At 51.1% G+C, this 25914-nt stretch overlaps 1 protein-coding gene across 8 annotated transcripts in view; it reads left to right on the top strand.

Moving 5' to 3' along the window:
• Positions 1 to 25914, top strand: part of TK2 (thymidine kinase 2) — a 101527-nt gene that overhangs the window by 30793 nt on the left and 44820 nt on the right. For 2 of the 8 annotated variants that reach the window (XM_055100296.3, XM_003823688.6), the window contains exons 5-10: positions 1512 to 1601; positions 3908 to 3981; positions 15097 to 15185; positions 15759 to 15838; positions 19562 to 19642; positions 21309 to 23944. In XM_055100296.3, coding sequence (XP_054956271.1) covers positions 1512 to 1601; positions 3908 to 3981; positions 15097 to 15185; positions 15759 to 15838; positions 19562 to 19642; positions 21309 to 21407 — 513 coding nt within the window. In that variant the 3' untranslated portion in view covers positions 21408 to 23944. Of the gene's footprint in view, positions 1 to 1511; positions 1602 to 3907; positions 3982 to 15096; positions 15186 to 15758; positions 15839 to 19561; positions 19647 to 21308; positions 23945 to 24614; positions 25911 to 25914 lie in introns of those variants that run through there. The other 6 variants (XM_034940353.3, XM_034940352.3, XM_055100295.3 and 3 more) reach the window with 4 other exon arrangements.

The raw sequence follows: 25914 nt of genomic DNA, 5'->3' as shown, positions 1-25914 counted from the left end.
AAGTCAGGCAGTGTGATGCCTCCAACTTTGTTTTTTTTGCTCAGGATTGCTTTGGCTATTTGGGGTCTTTTGTGGTTTCATATCAATTTTAGGATTTTTTTTCCCCTATTTTTGCAAAGACTGTCATCGGTATTTTGATAGAGATTACATTGAATCTGTAAATTGCTTTGGGTAGTATTGTCATTTTAATAGTATTAGTTCTTCTGATCCATGAGTGTTGAATATCTCTTTTTTTGCGTGTGTTCTGTTCAATTTCTTTGTTCAATTTCAGTGTTTTATAGTTTTCCTTGTATAGATTTTTCACTTCTTTGGTTAAATAGATTCCTAGGTATTTTACTTTTATTAATTAATTAATTAATTAATTAATTTTTTTTTCGAGACAGGGTCTCATTCTGTCATCCAGGCTGGAGTACAGTGGTACGATCTCGGCCCACTGCAGCCTCTGCCTCCTGGGTGCAAGCGATTCTCATGTCTCAGCCTCTAGAGTAGCTGGGATCACAGGTGCGTGCCACCACACCCAGCTAATTTTGTGTATTTTTAATAGAGACAGGATTTCGTCATGTTGGCCAGGCTGGTCTTGAACTCCTGGCCTCGAGTGATCCGCCTGCCTCAACCTCCCAAAGTGCTGGGATTACAGGCATGAGCCACTGTGCCTGGCCGGCATTTTATATTCTTTGTAGCTATCACAAATGGGATTCCTTTCTTGATTTCTTTCTAGATTGTTCACTGTTGGTGTATATACGTGCTACTGATTTTTATATGTTGATTTGTATCCTGCGGTATTACTGAGTTCGTTCATCAGTTCTAACAGTTGTTTGTTGGAGTCTTTAAGGTTTTTTTTTTTTTTTTTTGGTCATTTCAACTTTTATTTTACTTTTAGTGGGGTACATGTGCAGGTTTGTTACCTGGGTATATTTCATGATGCTGAGGTTTAGGGTATGATGGATCCCATCACCTAGGTACTGGGCATAGTACCCAATAGGTACTTTTTCAACCTTTGCCCCCTCCCTTCCTCCCCACTCTAGGAGTCCCCAGTGTCTATTGTTGCCATCTTTATGTCCATGAGTACCCACTGTACCCACTTATAAATATCCACTTAAAGTGAGAACATGCAGTATTTGGTTTTCTGTTCCTGCATTAATTAGCTTAGGATAATGGCCTGAGTCTTTAAGCTTTTCTAAGTGTAAGATCGTGTTGTCTGTGAACAAGGTTAAGATGATTTCTTCCTTTCCAATTTGGATGCCCTTCATTTCTTTGTCTGGCCTAATTCCTCTGGTCCCTCGGAGACTTTCCATAGGCTCCTATTATAGCTGTTACCATACTGTCCTATAATTGTTTCAGTGTCTGCCTTTGTCCACCCTGCTGTCAGAGCCCTGTGATCATGCTGGGTTCATCTCCAGCCCCAACCCCGCCTGTGTAGGTTTCTTGAGCTGTCCTTCAGTGCCTTGTGAGACCAGGGTCCTCCTGCAGATGCCACTTTGATGGAAAGTGCTGTGTTTTCCCTTCTGCAGGGCCTGATGTACCACGATGCCTCTCGCTGGGGTCTTACGCTACAGACTTATGTGCAGCTCACCATGCTGGACAGGCATACTCGTCCTCAGGTACGTTTCAGATGCTCAGTTTCAACCTTCTTAAACGTTTTCTTCAGACTTGGGGTATGTGATTGCCAGGAAGGGAAACTTCACAAGGAAGCCAGGCTAGGCCTTCAGTGCTGTGGGGCCAAGGTCTCTGGCTTCTGCGGTTCTCTTCTGACCAGCCTCTAGTGCCCCCACCTGCAAACCTCAGCCAGCCCGGTGGTGCCCCTGCCACCATTCTGAGCTCACATCTTTATGACCTGACAACTGCTGGGCTCAATGCCGTTTAACTCAGTTCTTCTCAAAGTGTGGTCCCTGGACCAGCAGCGGAAGCATCACCTGGAAACTTGTTAGAAATGCACATTTTCAGCTGGGTGCGGTGGATCCCACCTGTAATCCCAGCACTTTGGGAGGCCGAGGCATGCGGATCACCTGAGGTCAGGAGTTCAAGACCAGCCTGGCCAACATGGTGAAACCCCGTCTCTACTAAAAAATACAAAAATTAGTCTGGCGTGGTGGTATGTGTGTGCCTATAATCCCAGCCACTTGGGAGGCTGAGGCAGGAGAATGGCTTGAACCCAGGAGGCGGAGGTTGCAGTGAGCTGAGATCATACCACTGCACTCCAGCCTGGGTGACAGAGTGAGACTCCGTCTCAAAAAAAAAAAAAAAAAAAAAGAAAGAAATGCAAATTTTCTAGTCACATCCCAGACCTGCTGAATTAGAAATTCTAGGGATGAGGCCCAGCAATCTGTGTTTTATCAAGCCCTCCAGGTGACTTGAATGCATGCTTTGTTTGTTTTCACATTTGAGAACCACTTATTTAACCTTCATGGGGTCTGGCTCTTAGTTCAAATTCTTGAGACAAAGAATCTGATTGGTTCAGCTTTGGTCAGGTGTCCAGCCCTGGTTCAATCAGGTGTTGGGGACAGGACCCCAAGGCACAAACATGGCTGCTTAGGCCTATTCCATTAGTGAGGATGCATCTAGAGACAGAGTCTCTTAGAAGAAAGGGGGCTGTGGAGGTCCTGATCAGCACCTATGTTTCAAAGCTATAAGCACAACCTATGATGCCAGCTTTAAGGCTCTGCATGAAGGAGACAGACTATCCCTACAGTCAGTTAACACTGGCACAGCTGCTGGGCTGGACAGTTCGGTCCCAGTCTGGGTACCTGCAGCAATAGCTACCATTCTTCTGTAAGTCTGTCTTTTAAAATTGAAAGATGTGAGCGGGCCGTTTTTGGTGAATAAGAATTTCCATCTCCCCAAATATCTGTCTAAATTACACAAATCCACAAATCGAAAGATCTGAGGTTAGTGCATTTTGCCTTTGCTAATTTGCTTTTCCTGAGCAGGCACTCAATTGCAAACCTAAGTTGTATCTAATGATATTTGAATAGGAAGGGATGTAAATGCACTCCTCTATTTAAGGAAATCTACCTCAGGAGGCAGAGAGAGATGGACAGACCAGGAAAGATGAGCAGAAGGAGACCAGAGGGATCAATGGGGAGCTAGGAAGTAAGGAAAGAGAGGATGGAAGAATGGAAAGGAAGATGGATGGGCAGAGGATGGATGGACAGAGGGACAGCAGGGAGAGGGAGGAAGTGCCTGGGTTATGGCTTTGAATCTGCCTTGGATTTGTTGGCCCAGGTCCCATGGGTGCTGTGGGCCATGGCCAAGTGAGAGTAGTGTTTGTCTGCCTGGCATCAAGGGTCAGGGCGCCTCTTGCTTCCCAGAGGAACGCTGGACAAAGGGCAAGATCGTCTGCAGAGGATTTGATTGAGCATCCTGGCAGAAAGGGGCACTGTCAGGCTGTCTTCCTCCCTCTTGGGCATCGTTCTTACCAGTTTCCTTAGGCAGAGCCCCCAGAACGTCACCCCCAACCCGACCCTCGTGGGGCTGTACCTCATGCATGTGGTCCCTCTACTTAAGCAAAGTCACCCTATTTAGGTCCGTGTTAGTCACCGCATGTTGCCTCAAGTGGACAGCTTTGGATGGTTTCTCCAGGGCTTGACTGTGTTCTAGTTGAGACTCACCTCCCATCAAAGAGGCAGCTGCTGATGAGCCCTCAGCCTCGGCATTGCTGGGCCATGCATGCAGCTTTGGGGTGTGGGGCAGGTCAGGGTGGAAGGGGGACACAGCCTGAGCCTGGTGGCAGATGTGGCTTCTCCTCCTGGCAGGGGAATGAGGAGGTCCTCCTGCTTCACTCTCTCCGCCGCCTTGATTCTCATATTCAGCAAAGTCCCCAGGCAGGGGGAGTAACAGACATTTCTCAAGGCCTCCTGGCTGTCTCCTCTTCCCCTGAGTTAGTGATTCTCTTTTTGTTTTCCTTTAGGTGTCATCTGTACGGTTGATGGAGAGGTCGATTCACAGCGCAAGATACATTTTTGTAGAAAACCTGTATAGAAGGTACTGTAGTTTGCATAATTGATAATTTATTAAACCACTAATTTTTCAAAATGAAATAGAAACTTGTTTATTCGATTGACAGATATGGAGTACCCGCTGTTGTATCAGTTATCCATTGCCATAGCAATGCGGTGTAACAAACAGCCACGAATCCTCATGGCAGACAGCTATCTGCATTCATTGCCCAGTCAGCCAGGGTGGTCACCAGGCAGCTCTGCTTACCTTGGCTAGGCTCAGTGAGATGTCTGGGGATCAGCCGATGTAGGATAGCCTAAGCAAGGGTGACTGGAGGTGGCTCATCTCTTTTCCTCTTGCCTGTCACTCTCCTTCTGGGACCAGCAAACCAGCCCAGGTGTCCACTTCTCACGGTGACAGAGGGTAGAAGCAACAGCAGAGATGCAAGGACATATTTTCAGGCCTCTGCTCCAAATTTGCTAGCATTCCATTGGCCAAAGCAGATCACATGGTCACATGAGCCCAGGGTGGAAAGGTGGGAGGGTCCAGTGAGTTACACAGCATGGTGCAAGGCTAAAGGGAAGGGTGGAGAGTTGGGCGAGTCAGACGCACAGTGTGCGTCGCATTTGTTGTGTTTTTCGCTAAAAGCTTCCCTCATGAGAGCAGACTCTGTGATGTATACCTAGTTAGGGGCTTCTGGTGGCCTGTCAGTGCCAAGGGCTCAGGCATGGGGCCCTCCATCCCTGTGCTCAGAGACTGCCGATTTCTAGGGGTCTTGGGGAAATGGGTTGCAGACCCCACCTGTCCCTGCCGTGAGCTTGGGATACTGCTGTCCTTCCCTCGCAGAGCTGTTCGGATGTCAGCGCTGGAGGCCCTTCCTCCCACTCTCCTCTGCAGCTGTCTTCCTAAATGCCGCCCTGTCTCCCAGCCCTCCCCGACCACCCTGTCTAGATAGGGCAAGCTCCTTGTTAGTCTTTGTTTCGTTTTTGGTTTTGGTTTTTGTTTGTTGAGGCAGGGTCTGGCTCTATCACCCAAGCTGGAGTACGGTGGCATGATCTCAGCTCACTGCAACCTCCGTCCCCCAGGCTCAAGCCATCGTCCTGCCTCAGCCTCCCGAGTAGCTGAGACTACAGGCACACACCACCGCACCTGGCAATTTTTTTTGTATTTTTAGTAGAGACAGGATTTCGTCATGTTGCCCAGGTTGGTCTTGAACTCCTGGGCTCAAGTGATCCTCCTGCCTTGGCCTCCCAAAGTGCTGGGATTATAGGTGTGAGCCACTGTGCTTGATCCCCTTGTTATTCTTAAGGACTACTTTCTGTTAGTTTTCTTTGTAGTATTTAAGGCAATCATATGAAATCGTTTAACCAATTATGACCTACAAAAATGGCAGTTTTGTGTGGTTCAACTTAGTATGTGTCTAATTGTTTATTGCCCCCCGCCCCCCCGGACCATAAGCTCCTAAGGGCAGGCACCAAGTTTGGTGTCCTTGCCTAGGGTGGACCCAGCACAGAGCAGGCTCCTCGTTGATACCTGTTAGCTATTGTTGGATGAGGGGACCTGTGGCTGTGCTTTGGTCTCCAGCCCAACTTGTTCCCCAGGCTCTGGTCCCCCATGTTTTGCACCTTTCATTTGAGGGGCCACTAAAAAGGCTTCTCCTAGGAGCCCTGAGCTGCCATGGATCATGCCTTTGAGCCTGTGTCACCCCCCAAAATGAGAGCCTCTGCCCCAAATCCACCCAGAGCATCAGAGCAATGCTGTGGGCTCAGGGGCTGGCAACCAAGGTGAGTCCTGGCCGTGGCTTTGCCCCCTGGCCTCAGAATTTTCTTGTGGGCTGCAGCTTGCCCTCTCAGCAGGTGGCATTCCTGACCTTACAACCCCATTTTCACCTGACAACCTGGGTTCCCAGGTGTCCACTGCTAGGTTTATCCAGCCCTCTGCCGTCCTCAGCTCCTGCTCCTTAGCACCTCAGCCAGAGGGAGGACAGGCAGGACAGAGGAGAGCGAGAGCAGAAGGGAGCCTCTGTTATGTTTGTGTACTGCTCTGATTAGAACTGTAACCCGAGGCGGAGGTTGCAATGAGCCGAGATTGCGCCACTGCACTCCAGCCTGGGCAACAGAGCGAGACTCCGTCTCAAAAAAAGAACTGTAGCCTGAGGAACAGATCTTGGCAGTGGGGTGGGATTACCTATGAACCTCGCAGAGTGGGGCTGTGTCTGTCTTTTAATCACATTCAGCTTGGCCTGTTCTGTGTGGGGTCAGTGGCTCTTGTTGCTTTTTTTATTTTTGAGATGGGCTTGTGCTCTGTCACCCAGACTGTAGTGCAGTGCCATGATCATGGCTTACTGTGGCCTCGATGTCCTGGGCTCAAGAGATCCTCCTACCTCAGCCTCCTGAATAGCCGGGCCTACAGCACATGTCACCACTTCTGGCTAATTTATTTCTTATTTTTTGTAGAGACAGGGTCTCCCTGTGTTGCGCAGGCTGGTCTCAAACTCCTGGGCTCAAGCGATCCTCCTGCCTCAGCTTCCCAAAGTACTGGGATTACAGGCATGAGCCTGATTACAGCTGTGCTCGGCCTCGTGGCTCTTTTTGAAGCAAGTAATCTGGAATGGAATGACCAGAGGTTAAGGGGAGAGGATAGAGTGTGGCATTTGGTGGGCCTGGGTTCTATCCTGGCTCTGAAGTTTGCTCTGTTTGTGAGCAAGACCAAGTTTCTAAATTTCTCTGAGCCCATCTCTCATCTCTGATTCCTCTTGTCCATCTCTGAAGAGCCTTTGGACCTGCCACCTCCTTCGTGTCTTAGGACCCTTTTGTGGGTCCTTGCCCACCTTGGTCTTTATTAAATTTGTGAGTTCCCCAATCCTACCCCCAAACCTGTAGGCCACCCAGCGCTAGGTAGATTTCCCCAGGAGCCATTTGTCTTTGTTTGGCCGGTCACAGTTCCTGCTGATGGCCATGGGCTTTGGTAACTCACGCCCATGGTCCTGCATCACCACATTTCTGATGCGTCAGTTCTGTATCTCCCAATCTCTGTGGTTACGGCATTGGTCTAGATGACATGGGCCTTGCCTGGAGCTGTTCTGTGGGTAGTTTAGGAAGAGAATGTAGCTTTTAATTTTTTTAGCTCTTTTCCTGTCCTGATGACTTTATATTTATGTCTCTCCCTGGCCCTCCCAGAATGCATGGCCTCTGTGGTTAGGATTTCTGTGGGACAATGAACCACAGAAGAAACTTACAGTGTCCTTTCTGTTCTTGGGATCTAATTGTTTTAAGTTCATATGGCTTTCGTGGGGCTCAGATTCCCCTGAAGACCTTGTTGGGGCCTTGAGATCCATCACTGGGATCTCTTGAAGCCAAAGGCTCTCAGTGGGCATGTGGCCTTGGGCACTCCAGAGGCTACTGGGAGCACTGTGGCTGTCCTGGAGGGCCAGGCTATCTACCATGGTCTCCAGGGAGATGAGAAAAGGCGGTGTTCCTCAGACCCTTTCATCGGAATCCTCTGAAGGCAGAGGAAAGCTCCCCACAGCACTGCTTCCTCATCCTCCCAGACCCTGTGGTCCAAAGCAGCCACCTGCCAACAACCCAGAAGTTTCTTGGAGTCTCCTATTTTAACCTACAATTCATTGGGATTTTGCATTTTCCTCCATAATATGTTCTTAAGTTTGTATCTAAAAATAATAATTTACATACTTATCATTGAGGACAATGGATGTTCCTGTATTAAACACCATGCTTTGCATGTGGCTTGGAGTTCCCACTCCCTCAGCCACATACCCCAGAGTCCCTAAGTCCAGGAGGCAGAGAACTGAGGGGTAGGGGCATTCAAAACACCTTCCCAGGGCAAGTGATTCACTTGTGAACTGCACCTGCTTATGTGTTCCCTGGAAACGGGGGCATCTGCTCTCATGGTTAAGGAACGGGGCAGGGACCCATGGACAGGAGCTGCATTTACTGTCTGGTTGTTGACCCTATTGGGCAGATAAGGAACTGAGAAAGGATTACAAAGCCAGTGCTCCTTCCTGATCGGGCAGGAACTAACCACAGGAGGGGAAGGTGTTCTGAACCCTGCTGTGTGAGGGCAAGCAGCAAATGAGGAAGTGGCAGGAGGCATCTAGATTTCTCTCATCAAGGCCAAAGGCTTCAGGGCCCACTGGGTTCCCCAAAGCTGAGAATCCTGAGGTATTAGCCCAAGGGGGAGACTCTGCCTCTTTCCAGACAGGCTTTACTCTAAGCTTCTCCCACAACCACCTGTGCATCTTGTTTACAGGCAGATTCCACTTCAGTAGCACTGAGGTGGGGCCTGAGAGGCCACATTTCTAGCAGGTGCCCAGGTGGGACCATACTCCTACTGGTCGGGGATCACACTTTGAGGAATACGGGCCTCAGAAGAAGGTGGCAGGGCCGGGTGTAGTGGCTTATACTTGTAATCCCAGCACTTTGGGAGGCAGAAGGGGAAGGATCACTTGAAGCCAGGAGTTCGAGACCAGCCTAGGCAACAAAGTAAGACTCCCATCTCTACAAAAAATTTAAAAAATTAGCTGGGCCTGGTGGTGCACATCTGTAGTCCCAGCTACTTAGGAGGCTGAGGCAGGAGGATTACTTGAGCCCAGGAGGTCAGGGCTGCAGTGAGCTATGAGCATACCACTGCACTCCAGCCCAAGTGACACAGTGGGACTTTGTCTCAAAAAATAAAAATAAAAAAAGCTGGTAGCCAGGTGGTCCACAGGGCGCCCTCCATCCCAATGCCGCGACCCTTTTCCCCTGGAGTTCTGACGGTAAGGTGGGCTTCCTTGGGGCTTCACTGGACCTTTGGGGGTCATAAGAACAAGAGCCTCGGCCTGAGGGTTGTCTTTGGGACCATGGTGAAAAGTTCTGCGCAGTGCAGGATTTCCTGTTTCCTGCACCTGGTCTGTGGTTTCTTAATTTCACATTTGTTGCTTCATATTTGGGTTGCTGGGGGCTGTGTTGTGTTATCTTTGTTTTTAAGGTTTCTGGACTTATTCCTAGGCCAAGAATCAGGCAGCCATAGGGCAAAGTAAAAAGTATTTTTAGCCAGAGCCACAGAAGGGATAAAGGGAAGGAAGACTAGAGCTTGGCCACTCTCCGGACAACTCCAGCTGCCCTCGATGGAGCGGTCATCCACAACGAAGTATTACTGAGAAAGTAGATGTGGGGTTTTTTTGTTTTTTGTTTTTTGTTTTTTTGATTTTGAGACAGAATCTTGCTCTGTTGCTCAGGCTGGATCACTCAGGCGATCTCAGCTCACTGCAACCTCTGCTTCCCAGATTCAAGCAATTCTCCTGCCTCAGCCTCCCGAGTAGCTGGGATTACAGGCGCCCACCACCACGCCTGGCTCATTTTTGTATTTTTAGTAGAGACAGGGTTTTACCATGTTGGCCAGGCCGGTCTCGAACTCCTGACCTCAAGTGATCTGCCTGCCTCAGCCTCCCAAAGTGTTGGGATTATAGGCGTGAGCCACTATGCCTGGCCAAAGTAGATGTTTTTAGAGGTTTCGGCTCCTCCAAAATGCAGATTACTGTCATTGTCACTACCTATGCAAAATGTAACATAGAACTGACTTTGGCTGGGTCCTTTGCCCATACCTAGAATAAGGTGTCTTGGTTCCCACCTGCAGGGAGTTCGGCCAGGTACTGGGAACCACACGGTGGCATGTGGGGCGTCAGCTCCTGCCTGGGAGCTCGTGTTTCCTCATTTCCTGGGATGCTCTAGGAAAAGGCTTCCCAAAATGCCATGATGGGGAGCCCTTCACAAGGTGGGAGGGCACATTACCATTGCCCCTTCAGTGCTCGGATTGATCTTTTTCTCCCTCTCAGAAGCTCTTGCAGCCTTGGTTCAGGATCTGTGGGGGCCTAGACAGAAGGGTATATGGCAGGCTCAGGTCCCCAGAAAAGCCCACATATTGGAATCCTGCATCTCCTCGAAGTAAAATTTCTTGAAGGGTGTTCTTGCTCTTTGGGCTGTGAACAAATGAAGAGCTCGCCAGGGAAAAGACCCACCTCTTCTGGCACTGTCTACCCTGGCGAGGTTGGGGTGTGCAGAATGTAACTGCAGTTATGCCACCAGGGATTCGAGAGGGCTGTGTTAATTCCTGGAGAGGAAGATTCCAGTTACACAGTATCCTTAAAGACGGGAACTTCTTTTTTTTTTTTTTTGAGACGGAGTTTTGCTGTTATTGCCCAGCCTGGAGTGCAATGGTGCAATCTCGGCTCACTGCAGCCTCCACCTCCCGGGTTCAAGCGATTCTCCTGCCTCAGCCTCCCGAGTAGCTGGGATTAGTCATGTGCCACAACGCCCAGCTAATTTTGTATTTTTAGTATAGATGGGGTTTCTCCATGTTGGTCAGGCTAGTCTCGAACTCCCTACCTCAGGTGATCTGCCTGCCTCAGCCTGCCAAAGTGCTGGGATTACAGGCGTTAGCCATTGCGTCTGGCCAAAGACAGGAACGTGTAAGGGGCAGGCAGCTGGCTGGCATGAAAAGCTGAAGGTGGTGAGCAAGATTCATGTAGCTAAAGAGGCCACACAGGTGACTGTGTGGGCCGAGTAGTGGGAAGCAAAGGTTTTACAAGATTGCCTGGTCGTCCTTTTCTTAGAACAGAAGTGAGGGTGTGGAGTGGGACCTAGCTCGGAAAGTGGCATGCTGACTCACCTGCGGCTGGTGGTTGGGGACACTGAGTAAGACCTGGTATTTGGAACCACAGGCTGGGCCTCCTCCCCCGCTGATTGGCCCAGGGGCTTAGGTTCTTCCCAGCTCCTGTCTAGACTGAAACCTCCTGGTGTGGGTCATGCGCCTAAGAGCTGTGGCCTTCCTGGAGCTCAGGCTAGAGAGACACTGGACTTGATCCGGGTCAGCTGACAGACTGGGGTGGGTGGGTGGTGCAATGGAGAGCATTTGGGTTTGGGGGTAGGGAGAGCCAGGCTTGGACCCCTGCTCAGACAGAGTTGGCCTTCACTTCTCTGATCCTCAGGTTTCTTCTATAAACTGGGACTGAAGCCAGCCTCACAAGGTCTTGTGAAAACAAAAGGAAATAACGTATACAAGGGAGCTCTTCTATTCCATTCCGCACAGACTGGGGGGCTCTCTTGGCCTCAGGGAAGGATGCAAGAAATTGTACTGATGTAACAGCAGGATTCATGTGGATCAAGACCGTGGTTTTGCCCCCTTGGGGTCAGGGCAGGGGTGAGACCCCCATGCCCACTGTTGAGTCGTGTGCTTGGATTTGCCAAGCTTGGATTTGCTTGGTATTGCTCTCTGTGCATTCTGTAGAAATAAAGGCAGTGGCTTGTCTTGTCGGTGGTGTGGGGAGCCCCATGCTTGAGACAGACACAGGAGGAGCTGGGCAGAGTTCCTAGGAGGAAATACAGTTAGAGCAGTGCCCACTGTGCCCCATGTCCCTCGGAGTCATGGAGATCAGGCTTCTGTTTCCTCACTCAGCTCAGACGCTGGTCATTCAGTCCTCCTGGATCCCCCAGCCTCTTCCGGCACATGGTTCTAGTCATGGAAGGGTTTTCAATAGGTCTGGCTACTGACCCTGCCCATGGGAGGCCACCCGACCAAGGACCCCTTCCAAGAGCACTGGGAAGGGAGAGGCTGCCCCTCAGTCTGCACCAACCCTGTGGGGGAAGCCTTTTGTTTGGCTGTGGTGGGGGTGGGAGTGGGAGGCCCCTGTGACTACCTGGAGCTGATTCCCAGGGGAGCTGTGGCAGGGGCAGAGCCACCGGAGTCTGTCAGTCCCAGAGTCCCCCACAGGTGTGACCCCCTCCCCATGTCTCCATGTGCAGACCCCCGTGTACTGTGACTGTTTTGCAGTGGTGGTCGGTTTGGTTTTAGTTAACACTGCTTCATTTGTTCTGAGCTGTGGTTCAGTTCCATGATCCTATCTGTGGGCACCCTCCCAGCTCTGGGATTGGACAGAGTCTCCCTCGAGCTGTGCAGACGCATGAGGTACTCCAGTGGCTAGTCCAGCCTTGGACATTTGGGAGACTGTCCCATGGGCAGCTCAGCTTCTCCCCAGTTGCTGCTAACTGGCCCCACCCCTTCAGTGCCACCTCTTCTGTGCCCTCAAGCCATGAGTTTGCTGGAGTAGGCGAGAAGCTAATCAGCAGCTTCCTCATTGCACATCTTCATTTTCTTAGAGTCAATTTTGTTCTCAGTCTTCTTTTTCCAGAAAAGGAAAATAAGAGATAGTGGTTTGCTTTCTTGAACATCATATATTCAGAGCTGAACTAACTGAAACCCAACTCAGGGTAGCCTGAACAATGAGTTGTCATCAACTCCCAACAGATGGCTTAATTTGGTGCCTCTGGCCTGGTTTCTCTACATTTTGCTACTGTGCATCCTGTTCGTGTCCTCATGCAATTCTCTCAGGGTGACAATGTAGTCGTGGCAGCATTGGGCTTCTCACTCGCTGGTTGGAGTAAGGGCAGGTGTCTTGCTAGTGGCTCTTCCCTAAGCGTGTGGAAGTATCTTTTCTGTAAGTCCCTGCAAACCTCCCTCACGCCTGCCTAATCCAAATTGGGCCCCTGGCTGGGGGAGGCCCTGCACTGATTGACTTAGCTTGGCTTCCTGAACGCATTGCTGGAACTAGGGGAGACGACTTCCCTTAGACCGATTGTGCCTACCCTAAAGCTTGGAAGCTTGGGGTGGGGTGAGGTTTCCCCGAAGCCCTTGGGTCTGTGGATGGACCCTGAATAAAGAATGGGCTACTTTTAAGGAGGTAAGCGGAGAGGAGGCAGGGAGGCAGCCTGTGGGCACAAAGTTGTCACCTGAACTTGCAGTGCCTGAGTTTTGTTGGCTGGGAGTCCCCTCTGCAATGCTGTAGGATTTCCTTCCCACTCCTCCAGCCTCCCACGCAGCTTCTCCAGGTTTTCTGGGAGTCCTGGCAGTCCCACAGGTTGGTCTGCCCTGGCCTCTGTGCTGCAGTCTGCTCAGGCCCTGCTGCTGTTCTCCGTCCACTCTCCCGCTCCTCTGTCAAATACTCTTCTCTTCTGAGGACATGGGGGTGGTCTCAGAGACTAGGGGAGAATGTCCCTCTCCAGTTGGTGCCATGCCTTGCTGTTAGGGCCCCAAGACAGGGCTACTTGTGCCCTTGGCCTCCCAGAGTGCCTGCCTTACTTTTCCAGCCTCTTACTTCCTTCCATGCTCATCCCCTCGTGGGACTGGAGTCAGCCCCTCCCTGCCCCCTCCCCACTGAGAGCCTCCCATTGCACATGGCTCAGGTACGGCCACTCCCCCATGGCCAGTCTTGCCGAACCCAGCTCTGAGCGGGACCCACATGGAGCCACTAGTGGAATGGAGGATGTTAAAGGGAGAATTCCTCTGCTGAGCCTGTGAGGGTTGTCTGCCTGCTGATGGGCTTGTGCCCTCCAGCTGTGTCCATTCCTGCTCTCTCTTTCCTGTTCATTTCCTCCCAGGGCACAGGAAACCCACAGGAATACCAGGAATAGATGCCAGATTTCTCCTTCACCCTGGCTCGTTCTTCCTTCCCACTTTCTTGCCTTTTTTTCTTTCTTTTAAAGTTAACATTTAAAATGTGTAGTAGGCCGGGTGCAGTGGCTCATGCCTGTAATCCCAGCACTTTGGGAGGCCGAGGCGGGTGGATCATTTGAGGTCAAGAGTTCGAGACCAGCCTGGCCAACATAGTGAAACCCCGTGTCTACTAAAAATACAAAAATTAGCCAGGCATGGTGGCACACACCTGTAGTCCCAGCTACTCAGGAGGCTGAGGCAGGAGAATCGCTTGAACCTAGGAGGCGGAGGTTGCTGTGAGCTGAGATCACGCCACTGCACTCCAGCCTGGGCGACAGAGTGAAACTCTGTCTTAAAAAAATAAAAAATAGACTATCCTGGCTAACACGATGAAACCCTGTCTCTATTAAAAATGCAAAAAATTAGCCCGGCGTGGTGGCGGGTGCCTGTAGTCCCAGCTACTCGGGAGGCTGAGGCAGGAGAATGGCGTGAACCTGGGGGGCGGAGCTTGCAGTGAGCCAAGATCACACTATTGCACTCCAGCCTGGGCGACAGAGCAACACTACATCTCAAAAAATAAAAAATAAAAATAAATAAAAACTAAAATATGTAGTAATGCTCCCCAACTCCCACTGCTGATTTGAGAAGTAATGTGTTGTTAAAATTTGGAAAATACAAAAAGGTATAAAGAAAAAAAGAAAAGTCTCATGTAGTCCTGCTGCTTGAGAAAAGCACTTTTTACATTTTGATATTTTTCTTTCCCACCTTTCCAAGATGCATTGGTGAATACTTTTGGAAATGTGGTTGGGGTATACACAGTTTTAGATCCTGTTGCTTTCACTGAACATTAGATTTGAAATTTTTCCATGCCATTAAATATTATTTTACAATATCATCCTTCAGTTACTGCGTGAATTTTCTGTTATATAGATTTACCAAGATTTAGTTTTTTATTGGTTTAAACAGTGCTGTGGTGAGCATCATGATTATTTTCACAAAATAAATTTTTTGTTTTGTTTGAGTCAGGGGTCTCACTCTGTTGCCCAGGCTGGAGTGCAGTGGCATGATCATGACCCACTACAGCCTTAAACCCCTGGGCTCAAGTGATCCTCCTGCCTCAGTTTCCCGAGTAGCTGGGACCATAGGCATGCGCCACCACCCCTAGCTAATTTTTTTTTAGTTTTTGTAGAGATGGGGTCTTTCCATGTTGCCCAGGCAGATCTTGAACTTCTGGCCTCAAGCGATCCTCCCACCTCACCCTCCCAAAGTGCTGGGATTACAGGCATAAGCCACCACCCTGGTCCACAAAATAAATTTCTAGAAGTGAAATTGGTTTGCTGATTCATTGCCCAACCTGAGCACTGTCTCTGTTCTCAGGGTAGAAGCTTTAAAGTCCCTTTCTCTGCTTAGAGTTCCAATCCCAAGTGAATTCTCCCATCACTCCATGCCATGGCCCTTGCAGCATTGTGCCATAAGCCGCTCCCAGGCAGCAGGAGGTCGGGAATGCTTAGGGTCCTTGTCACTGCATGTCCAGTATTGCACGGATCACACTGTGCCCTGGTACCCTTGGTGACTCCTTTCAGTGAGAGCCGTCTCCAGATCCTTTTGGGGGAATTGCATAGCCCAGAAGTTTTCTCTTAGGTGAATAAGCCCTTACAACTCTCATTGCAGTGGGAAGATGCCAGAAGTGGATTATGTAGTTCTGTCGGAATGGTTTGACTGGATCTTGAGGAACATGGACGTGTCTGTTGATTTGATAGGTGAGATGCACCCCTCCCACCTCCCTCTCTTGTCTCTCTCCTGGGTCCCTTGAGGATGTGCTTGGCTGGGCCCCAACCCTTGGGGGCAGTGGGTGAGGCACTTGCCCTTGGCAATTCCTTCCCCATGGGAGTTCAGCTTTCTCCCTGAGGGCAGACAGAATTCGGGACTTCTGGTCTCTCATGGAGAAGAAACCTGGCCTTTGTTCTTTAAACTTCCCTCCCTGGCTCAGCTACTTTCAGACCCAAATCCACTGTGATCTGATGGGTTTTTCTAGTTTGCAAAGGAACAGGAAGGACAGAGCCTGAACATTCACTGAGACCTGCTGGGTGTGAGGCCTGTTTTGAGCTCTGTCTATGAACAGAATCCCATTCAGCCTCAAAACGACCCCACGGGGCCGCTGACACGGAAAGAGAATGAAAGTCGAGGCGGAGGGTCAGTGGTCAAGCTGAGAGCTGGCCCTCCCTGCTTCCTGCTCGAGCTGTGCAGACCTTCCTCCTGCCTTTGCCTGTGTGCCTGCTTTGCTTCCAAGCCATGAGCAGAGTCCTGAGAGCCACGTATTCTTTTAACCTCAGTTTACCTTCGGACCAATCCTGAGACTTGTTACCAGAGGTTAAAGAAGAGATGCAGGGAAGAGGAGAAGGTCATTCCGCTGGTAAGAGGCCTCTTTGACTTGGTTAAAGACAAACTGGGAAACCACCTCTGTCCAAGCCCGGCTTCCTCTCCCGGCCCCACCCCCACGAGATCATTGTGCCCTTGTCTGCAGAGAGAGAACAGGAACCAAGTGTATCAGAGGGTGAACTCTGACTTCCTGTTTGGCCAGAGACCCACGTGGATGTCCAGATCTGCTTGGCTTCCTGTGGTCGCTGACTCACAGTTTGGCAACCCTCCTGCTTGGAGGCGTTCCCCTCCCCTCCCCACCTGCCCCTCCCCATCTTGGCAGCACCAGGGCTTGTCTGTTCTGCCTCCTGAAGATTGCCTGGCCTTGTGCTCTCTGGGTCCTCCCTAGAATGCTCCTGGTTCCAGGAGGGCAGGACCCAGCCCTCTTGTTCACTGCTGCATCCCTAGTGCTTAGCACAGTGCCCGGCACGGAGGCGGTGCTCATGCTTAGTGGTGTTTGCCCACTGGAGAGATGCCATGCCCTTCTGAGTTCTGCTCAGGCCACACTGACTCTCATGGGGACTCTGCCAGTATAGGCCCGGGCTGTGCATCTCTCCCTGGCCCTTCCCTCCTTGCATCTCCCTTCAAAATCTGGCCTCCAGGCTGCCGCCCGGCTGATATTTCCAATACTCATCACCACTCGTGCAATTTCCCAGCCCAGAACCTTTCAGTGCCTTGCTGCTGGCTAGAATGCAGTCCCCACTTTGTAATACGGCTTATGACCCGGCCCCAGCTGCCTCTCTGGCGTTATCATCCTCCATTCCCTACTTTCTATGCTCTGGCTATAAGGAACTAGTTGTGGCCACACACAGACAACCACATACACAGTGGAGTTATGCAAATGTGCCTTTGCACAGTCGTTTCCTTTGTCTTTAAAGTGTTACTCAGATGTCACCTCCTCCAGGAAGCCACCCCTGACCTTCCTTCCATTGTAACCCCTCCCAAACCCACCCCCTGGCTTTCTGTGATCATGGGCCTTAGGACAGCATACTGACACTGTTTGTTTATACCTTTGTTCCCCATCCCTCACTAATGTGAGCTTTTTAAGATTGGGTCTTATTCCCTCTGTGTCCTCTGCATGTGCATTGGGGCCTGGTGCCTAGTAGTTGCTCAGTTAGTATTGAACTGAATGTCGCATGTGAGAAGCTGCCACTGGAGGGAGACAGAGGCTGGGCAAGCATTCAGTGGGGTGTCAGGGGCTCTGAGCTCAGGATAGGCTGGACTGGGGGCCCTGGGAAACCTATCCAACTCCTGAAGTCCTGCTCAGCCTTGTTTTTCCCTGGTGCCAGCACGATGCATTCCTGCCACGAGGGCCCAGGTGTCACTCTGGGCAGCTCCTTTGAAATCTTGGAGACAGGAATGCTAGGAAGATGGAATGTGGTAGAATGAGGCCAGGCTGGACCATGCTGTGATGCGCGCAGCAGCTCTGTGCAGTGACCCAGACCCAAGCCTGGGGGCCCTCCAAGCCATGATCCAAGCCATTGTCTTAAGGGTTTGACCAGGTCCATGGGACACATCTGGCTCCTGTTGCCAAGGGAGAGCTGGGCAGGAGATGAAAAGGCAGCTGCAGAGTTGACACGCGAGCATCTGGGATGGCGAGTGGAATCCGTGTGAGGAGCCATCCCACTCTGTGCCTGGGAGGGCACGAGTATCTGCTCTGCCTGGCATGCGGGCCCCATGGCTCGGGAGGGCCTGTGCCCCTTTTCCCTTGGGCTCCGCCGCATCAGGCTTTCTGCAGTTGGTGGTCTTTATAGTCTGGAGGGTCTATAGGTTACGAGTTGTTGAGGGGGTAGAAGGGCAATGGGTGAGGGTCACAGTCCTCTTGGTGGCAAGACAGAGCGGAGGGTTTAGAGGCTGCCCAGGGCTGGGCCCCTGCCTGAAGGAACTGAGGCCCTGCTGCTGCAAAAGTGGCAGTAAATGGGAGAAGCCAGGTGTGGGTCCTGCCTTTTTTTTTCTTTTTCTTTTTTTAGTATTTATTGATCATTCTTGGGTGTTTCTCGGAGAGGGGGATTTGGCAGGGTCATAGGACAATAGTGGAGGGAAGGTCAGCAGATAACCATGTGAACAAAGGTCTCTGGTTTTCCTAGGCAGAGGGCCCTGCCGCCTTCCGCAGTGTTTGTGTCCCTGGGTACTTGAGATTAGGGAATGGTGATGACTCTTAACGAGTATGCTGCCTTCAAGCATCTGTTTAACAAAGCACATCTTGCATTGCCCGTAATCCATTTAACCCTTAGTGGACACAGCACACGTTTCAGAGAGCACGGGGTTGGGGGTAAGGTTATAGACTAACAGCATCCCAAGGCAGAAGAATTTTTCTTAGTACAGAACAAAATGGAGTCTCCTATGTCTACTTCTTTCTACACAGACACAGTAACAATCTGATCTTTCTTTTCCCCACATTTCCCCCTTTTCTATTAGACAAAACCGCCATCGTCATCATGGCCCGTTCTCAATGAGCTATTGGGTACACCTCCCAGACGGGGTGGCGGCCGGGCAGAGGGGCTCCTCACTTCCCAGACGGGGCAGCTGGGCAGAGGTGCCCCCCCCACCTCCCGAACGGGGCGGCTGGCCGAGCAGGGGCTGCCCCCGTCCTCCTGGACGGGGCGGCTGCTGGGCGGAGGGGCTCCTCACTTCCCAGATGGGGCGGCTGCCGGGTGGAGGGGCTCCTTACTTCTCAGACGGGGCGGCCAGTTGGAGACGCTCCTCACCTCCCAGACGGGGTGGCGGCAGGGCAGACACTTCTTAGTTCCCAGACGGGGTCGCGGCTGGGCAGAGGCGCTCTTCACATCTCAGACGGGGCGGCGGGTCAGAGGCGCTCCCCACATCCCAGACGATGGGCGGCCGGGCAGAGACGCTCCTCACTTCCTAGAAGGGATGACGGCCGGGAAGAGGCGCTCCTCACTTCCCAGACTGGGTGGCCGGGCAGAGGGGTCCTCACATCCCAGACGATGGGTGGCCAGGCAGAGACGCTCCTCACTTCCTAGACGGGGTGGCGGCCGGGCAGAGGCTGCAATCTAGGCACTTTGGGAGGCCAAGGCAGGCGGCTGGGAGGTGGAGGTTGTAGCGAGCCGAGATCACGCCACTGCACTCCAGCCTGGGCAACATTGAGCACTGAGTGAGCGAGACTCCGTCTGCAATCCTGGCACCTCGGGAGGCCGAGGCTGGCAGATCACTCGCGGTCAGGAGCTGGAGACCAGCCCGGCCAGCACGGCGAAACCCCGTCTCCACCAAAAAATACGAAAACCAGTCAGGCGTGGCGGCGCGCGCCTGCAATCCCAGGCACTCGGCAGGCTGAGGCAGGAGAATCAGGCAGGAAGGTTGCAGTGAGTCGAGTTGGCGGCAGTACAGTCCAGCCTCAGCTCGGCATCAGAGGGAGACCGTGCAAAGGGGAGAGGGGGAGGGGGAGGGGGAGGGGGTCCTGCCTTTTGCCTTGGCTTTGATTCAGGTGCCAGGGGAAGGGCCACTGTTTGTGCCCACGAACCCCCAGTGGAGCAGAGCAGGGTGGCTGGTGACACTTCTGCTGTTTTGCTCAGCCTGGCCACCGAGTGTGTGGCTGCGTCTGCCGCTGTCCACTTGAGCCAGGTTTGCTCTTGCAGGGTTCCTTTGTCTGAGTCACTGCCCATGGTCATTGACTACTTTGCCCCCCTCTGCTTGAGACCCTTGTTGGGTGGGGTCTGCTCTGCCCATTCCCGACAGACTGCTTGTGTTTCCCTGGCAGGAATACCTGGAAGCAATTCACCATCTCCATGAGGAGTGGCTCATCAAAGGCAGCCTTTTCCCCGTGGCAGCGCCTGTTCTGGTAAGTAAGACTCCCTTACAGGGTACGAGACTGTTCTAGAAAGAGGAGTGACCCGGGGAATGTCAGCCACCTTGCCAGACAGGGGAGGGCACAGTCCTTTAGAGTTTGACAACTTAGAAGAAGGAAGGTGGGAAGGCTGGTCCTCTCTCTCCCAGTGCCTGTTTCTGGGCTGAGTCTCAGAGTGAGTTGGCCAGACCCGAGGGAAGGCAGTCTGTGCCAGTGCCATCACACCTGGCAGTTGTCACTGATCCAGCATCTTCAGCGAAGACTCTAGACCCGGGTCTCAGTTTATACCATTTGGGATGGTAGTTCCTCTGATGTGACCTTCCTTCTTCCGTGGATGACACAGAGCCTCATTTCACCTTTGTTTGGTGACTCAGGTCATCAGAAGGAATGTCAGTGTCTGGTCTGGGCTGTCACACAGTGATGCCCTTAGGAATGCTGAGGTGTGTGGAACTGTCTGCCCTGCCCACTAATGTCTCTGCGTTCCTGTGTTTACTTTTTACAGTAATCCTCCTTTCTCTTGCTGCCATGTGTCATTTCTGACTGATATTGATGTGTCTGTCCCCGTCAGCATTTCCTCACTTCCCCATCTCCTTGTTTTCCAGTTTGCTGTTTCCAGATTTCTTTACTCAGACAAATATGCAGTGGCCCAGATGCTCCCAAGAAATGCGGAGTCTGGGGTCCCTCCGAGTCTTGATTGGAGGGAACCTAAGATGGTTACATATACAACATGGGATTGGCTGTGAGGCAGGGTTGTGCGCAAGCTTTGGTGCATGGCTATAGGAACATTGTTTGATGGGATGTGAGGCAGGGCTGTGCATGAGCTTTTGTGCGTGGCCATAGGAATATCTGTTTGGGCTCAAACACTTCTGCTTATGGCTCTTGCAGGCAGTGAGGTTGCCGGAAAGTGAGATATTACTGTAGTAATTTTTTGTTTGTTTGTTTTTGAGACAGAGCCTCACTCTGTTGCCCAGACTGGAATGTAGTGACGCAATCTCGGCTCACTGCAACCTCTGCCTCCTGGGTTCAAATGATTCTCTTGCCTCAGCCTCCTGAATAGCTGGGACTACAGGCGCATGCCACCATGCCTGGATAATTTTTTATATTTTTCGTAGAGATGGGATTTTGCCATGTTGGCCAAGCTGGTCTCAAACTCCTGGCCTCAAGTGATCTGCCTGCCTCGGCCTCCCAAAATTCTGGGATCACAGGCGTGAGCCACTGCACCTGGCTTACTGTAGTAGATTTTTAAATAAGTACAGCTTATTTTTCTCCCTCATTATGAAAAAAAAGGAGGGTAGAAAGTGATGAGGGAAAAAAACAAATCATTCATGAGCTTACAGGGTCTCACTGTGTTGCCCAGGCTGGTCTCAAACTCCTGGGCTCGTGTAATCTTCAGGTCTCAGCCTCCCAAAGTGCTTGGATAATAGACATGAGCCACCATACCTAGCTCTTGTAGTACATTCTTAAGTGAAAACCTCATTGGAAATGTAGATTGCCCTAGAGCTGAAAGCGATTTGGCTCTAACCTTCCTTTTTATCTGCCTGCAACCTTCTGTGCCCTTCCCTGCCCGCTGCTGCCTGCTTCCATCTGTCTGTCTCCAGCTGTGAAAGGAGGATGCTGCTGAGGTCAGTGCAGCCTTGTGACCCATGTGTCTAATTTCCAGGTGATTGAGGCTGACCACCACATGGAGAGGATGTTAGAACTCTTTGAACAAAATCGGGATCGAATATTAACTCCAGAGAATCGGAAACATTGCCCATAGGAGGCAAAAGGTCTATGGCTCATGTCTGAAAAATGCCTGCTGCTGCCAAGTTAGCTATTGGGAGCAATCTGGAAAAACTTGCTCCCAGGAGGGCTTTGTGTCTGGCCAGCTTGATTTTCCTAATGGTCCCATCTCCTTTGCTAGTGTCTTTGTCATGCGTCTCTGGCCCTCGTGGGTAAATGACAAATGGGACCAATGGGTTTGCCAAGCCCTTTGCTGTTCACAGCCTCACATTCCCCCGGTGCCTCTCCCATGGCTTTGTGCTGTTGAGTCGCTCTCATGAAGCCCTTAGGGAGAGCACCTGTTGTGTGCCTGACACCACGCTGGAGCTGTGTACCAATCGTCTCAGCCTTCATTAGGAGGCCGAGGTAGGAGTCTTATATCCCAGGTGAGGAATTTGAAGCTCAGAAAGGTTGAGGGGCTCCCCAGAGGTCACACAGCCTGTGTGCAGTGGAGCTGGCACCATTCAGACTTTCAGCCGACTCAGCAACTTTCCCTTGCCCTGGGCTGCCTCCTCCTGAGAGCTGTTCCCCACCGCCCTGCCTCTTCCGGTTGGAGGCTCTCATGTCTCTTTGGGGAGAGCTGGCAGTGTGCGGAGCTGATAACATTTTCCCAATATTGAGCAGTTCCCAAGGACAGTCAGCATTTCTAGACTTCCACAAAATTATGCTGCATTTGGCTGGAGCCCGGTGTTCAGTGGTTTCCCTGCCCGAGGCCGCTGCAAGCCCCATCTACCACATCTTCATGTGGACATTGAGATTCACACGCTGGCTCCTGAAGGGTGCTCAGTCCCCTTGGTGATGAAGGTCCTGCTTGAACTGCTGCCAACTCCATGTCAGGGAAGTCGCTTTTGGTGCCTGGCTGGTTTGCCCAGAGCCAAGCTGGGGCAAGGGGCAGCCAGCCCTGGCTTCCAAGGCTCCCGTACTGTCTGTGTCCTTGTAATAAGGAGCTTTGCTCTTGGAATTACTGAAAGTCTGTGGCCCAAGAGAGAGACACAAGTGGCCTTAAGTCTTTTTGAAATGTTATTTCATCCAGGGAAATGCCTTGAGCCATAGAGCCTGAAATCATCTTTGTTGGCTCAGAAAATACCTTAGCTTCACTCAGCTGGAACTGCATTGAAGGCAAGGCTGCCCCTTCGAGCAAGCAGAAAACAAGAGAAAGAAAGAACGTTCCCTTTGGGGATAGTCTGGAAAGTTGGGATTTGCAAATAAAGGCTCTGGAAGCATTGCTGGTCCTGAAGCTTTGGAGGTGGGCAGAGAGAGCTTCAAGAAGACTAGATGCGAACCCTGGAAAGGATTAAGGCTCAACTCTGGAGAAACAGGCCACAGCCTCTCAGAGCAGCTGTTGGCTGTAAATAGAGGTAGCAAGGCCACTCCCAGGCCCCTGTGAGTGTGGGCACCTGTGCATGCGATGCTCCGACTCTGCAGAGGTGCCAAGTGCCCCTGCTGGGCCAGTCCCAGAGAGTTAGGAAGTCAAGGCCTCCAACTCCTGGTTCTTCCTGTTTGGACCAGTTCTTGTGCCATTGGCAGGATGAGAGGCAGCAGCCAGGCGGGAGCTGTGTCCAGCAGCACCTGTAGCCCACGTGCTGCTAATTAGCTGGAAGACTGGCGAAGGCAGAACCTTTGCTACCAGGAATCTTGACATGTGGGGTCTGTCTTTGAGAATTTGTAAATGAACAGTCCAATATTTCCTCTCGGCTCATTTTGCACATCCATTTTGGGGGAAATGTGATTTCTCTCTCTCTCTCTCTCTTTTTTTTTTTTTTGCCTAAGGCACAATCTCAAGAGGTCCTGAGACCATGTACCCATGATTTTTTTCTTGCTCTGTGATACCCAATAACTCCTTCACCTAAGCCCTGTTGTTGATTTTGAAGTGCTTCCTAGGCCAGTGATTTTAGCTTCTGCCAGCTGCTTTTGCCAGTAGATTAACGTGTTTTTATTTTTCAAACTCCGTGTTTCCTAACGTGGAGTGTATGGGTCTAAAAGAGCCTGCTGTCCTCCCTGCCTTCCACTTTGGAGAGGAGGCTGGACGCATCAGCAGTGGCCAGGGCAGGTCGCAAAATCTCCCAGCCTAGAGACCACACCTGAAATGGCTGAAGCCAGCTTGCACAAGGGCTGCTGTCCCCCTGCGGCAGGCAGAGCTGGTGGGGGCAGGGGTCACAGAGCAGTCATAGACACTGTGGACCAGGGCAGGAGAAGGGCAGATGGCACATGGGCACAACAGGGCCTCGTCCTTAGAGCCCTGGGGGGTCATGGCTGGGAGGGGCTTGGCAGGGGCTGGCATCCCTGTAGAGCCAGAGGGGCCACCCAGGGCAGTGACATTCCAGATATGTTGGGTTCACCTCATCCTTGCTGTGAGACTGGAGTTCCATGGGGACATGAAGTCAGTACACCGCAGAGCTGCTCAGCTGCTCTACCTCTCGCTGACTTTTTTGTTGCACATCATATACATTTTCTTTCAATTAGCATTTATTTCAGCTTTTATTTAAGCTTTTTGACAGTACATGTAAAATATATGATTATAACCATTTAAAAATACCTTATGTACCTGGTTTTTTTTGGAAACTAGATAGAAATATGTTTATCTTTTACATAAAAGAAGTGTGTAGCGGGGTGGTCCAGGGCTTTGTGGTGGCTTAGTGGCCATCGGGGTCCCAGGCTCTTCCCACCTTTCTCTTTTGGATCCACCTCTTGGCTCCTGGCTTCCTTCCTCTGGGGCCTGACTGTCCAGGATGGCAGCTGGAGCTCCTGCTCTGGGCACGGTTGGCATCAGAGCCCACTGCTCCCCATCCACTCTTTAATCCAGATGCTGGTAATGTCCCTTTCCAAGGCATAATTAAGATAAGCTGGAAGGTTCCTACGAGGCTTTGCTAGAGGCCCTGGGAGGTGGGGGGAAAGGCAAGAGGGCAGTGCCCACCCATAGACCGGGTCACATGACCTGGCATAAGCGCTGTGGGGTCCTTTGGGCTTCACCTCCCTCTCCCCTCTGCCCCCACGTCATCCCACCCTCATCCTCACCCTCACCATTCCCATCCCGTACCGTAATGTCCCTTGCGAGGCCTAACTCTGTGAGGAATGAAACCACCTCATCCTTGTTCCAATAACGTGAGTGACCGAATTTACAAACGAGTGAATGTGGACCTCTGGAAACATTACCCAGCTTGTTTTTACTTTTCACTTTCTCTTTCTGCCCCTTTCATTTCCGTAGGAGCCCTTTACCTAGATGAGAAGTGTCCCCCCGCCTGGGGAATATATCAGTCAGAACAATCTTCCTGCAGACTTGCACCATTAGACCCGAGGGACGGTGGTGCCATTTAAACCTCAGAGCAGGTAAAAGGTGGTCCTGAAACCTGTCTACCCACAGGGTGCTATGGAATCTGAATCACTTCTTTTTTCCTAGAGCCCTGGGGTGGGGAGCTCCCTCAAGTGTTCACATGTGTGTGGAATGAGGAACACCCATCTCCTTGGCCCTCTCCACCCTAAAGAGTTAGTTATTAAAATAATTGGCAAGCTCTTGCAAATGTCAGTCATCCATTGTTCAGAATGGAATAGCAATAATACATCCCTGGCTGCCCTGGGCTTGGCCAGGATTACTCACTGAAGGCCTCAGGGTTACTGGCACACACTTTCTTTTCCTAATAATCCCATCCCCTCAGCTTTCCTAAGGCTAGAGTGAATTTCGTGTTCCTCTAGTTTACATAAGATGGTGAACTTGGCAAAAGCTATCATTAAACAGAAGCTAAGAGAAAGCCTATGTCGTGGAATCCAGAATGGGTGTTGCCATTTACTGCTGTCCACAGAAGCTATCTTGAATTTCTTTCTGTGTCTCTTCTTTTTTTTCTTTAAGACTGTTGTTTACCAGACTGGGCTCTGTGGAACACAGGTGTCCTGGGAGATGGTTAATCATTACAAAATATTGGAAACAATCTAAAGATGCATACATAAGAGAGTGGTCAAATAAACCATTTTCCATTCACATGGTGGAGTACTATGCAGCTTTATAGAAGAATGAGGAAGATCTCTCTGAATGGTTATGAAGTAATGTCTAGGACATAAAGTTATGTGAAAAAAGCAATGCCCAAACGAGTGTCTATAGTATGCTACCCTTTATATTAGAAAGAAGAGAGGCCAGGCGTGGTAGCTCATGCCTGTAATCCCAGCACTTTGGGAGGTGGGTGGATCACCTGAGGTCAGGAGTTCGAGACCAGCCTGCAACATGGTGGAACCCCATCTCTACCAAAAATACAAAAAAGTTAGCCAGGCGTGGTGGTGGGCACCTGTAATCCCAACTATTCGAGAGGCTGAGGCAAGAGAATCACTTGAACCCAGGAGTTGGAGGCTGCAGTGAGCCGAGACTGCGCCATTGCACTTCAGTCTGGGCAGCAAGAATGAAACTCCATCTCGAAAAATAAAAAGAAAACCGATAGAAGAAAATACACAGATGCAAAGGAAATATAGGAAGGACGCCCAGAGACAAAATAGGTTGGTGGGAAAAGGCTAGAAAGAAG

Source organism: Pan paniscus, chromosome 18, assembly GCF_029289425.2.
Source record: "Pan paniscus chromosome 18, NHGRI_mPanPan1-v2.0_pri, whole genome shotgun sequence".
In the NCBI taxonomy this organism is placed as follows: domain Eukaryota; kingdom Metazoa; phylum Chordata; class Mammalia; order Primates; family Hominidae; genus Pan; species Pan paniscus.
The sequence above is the reverse complement of the archived record's forward strand: the minus strand, read 5'-3'. Positions and strand labels throughout refer to the sequence as shown.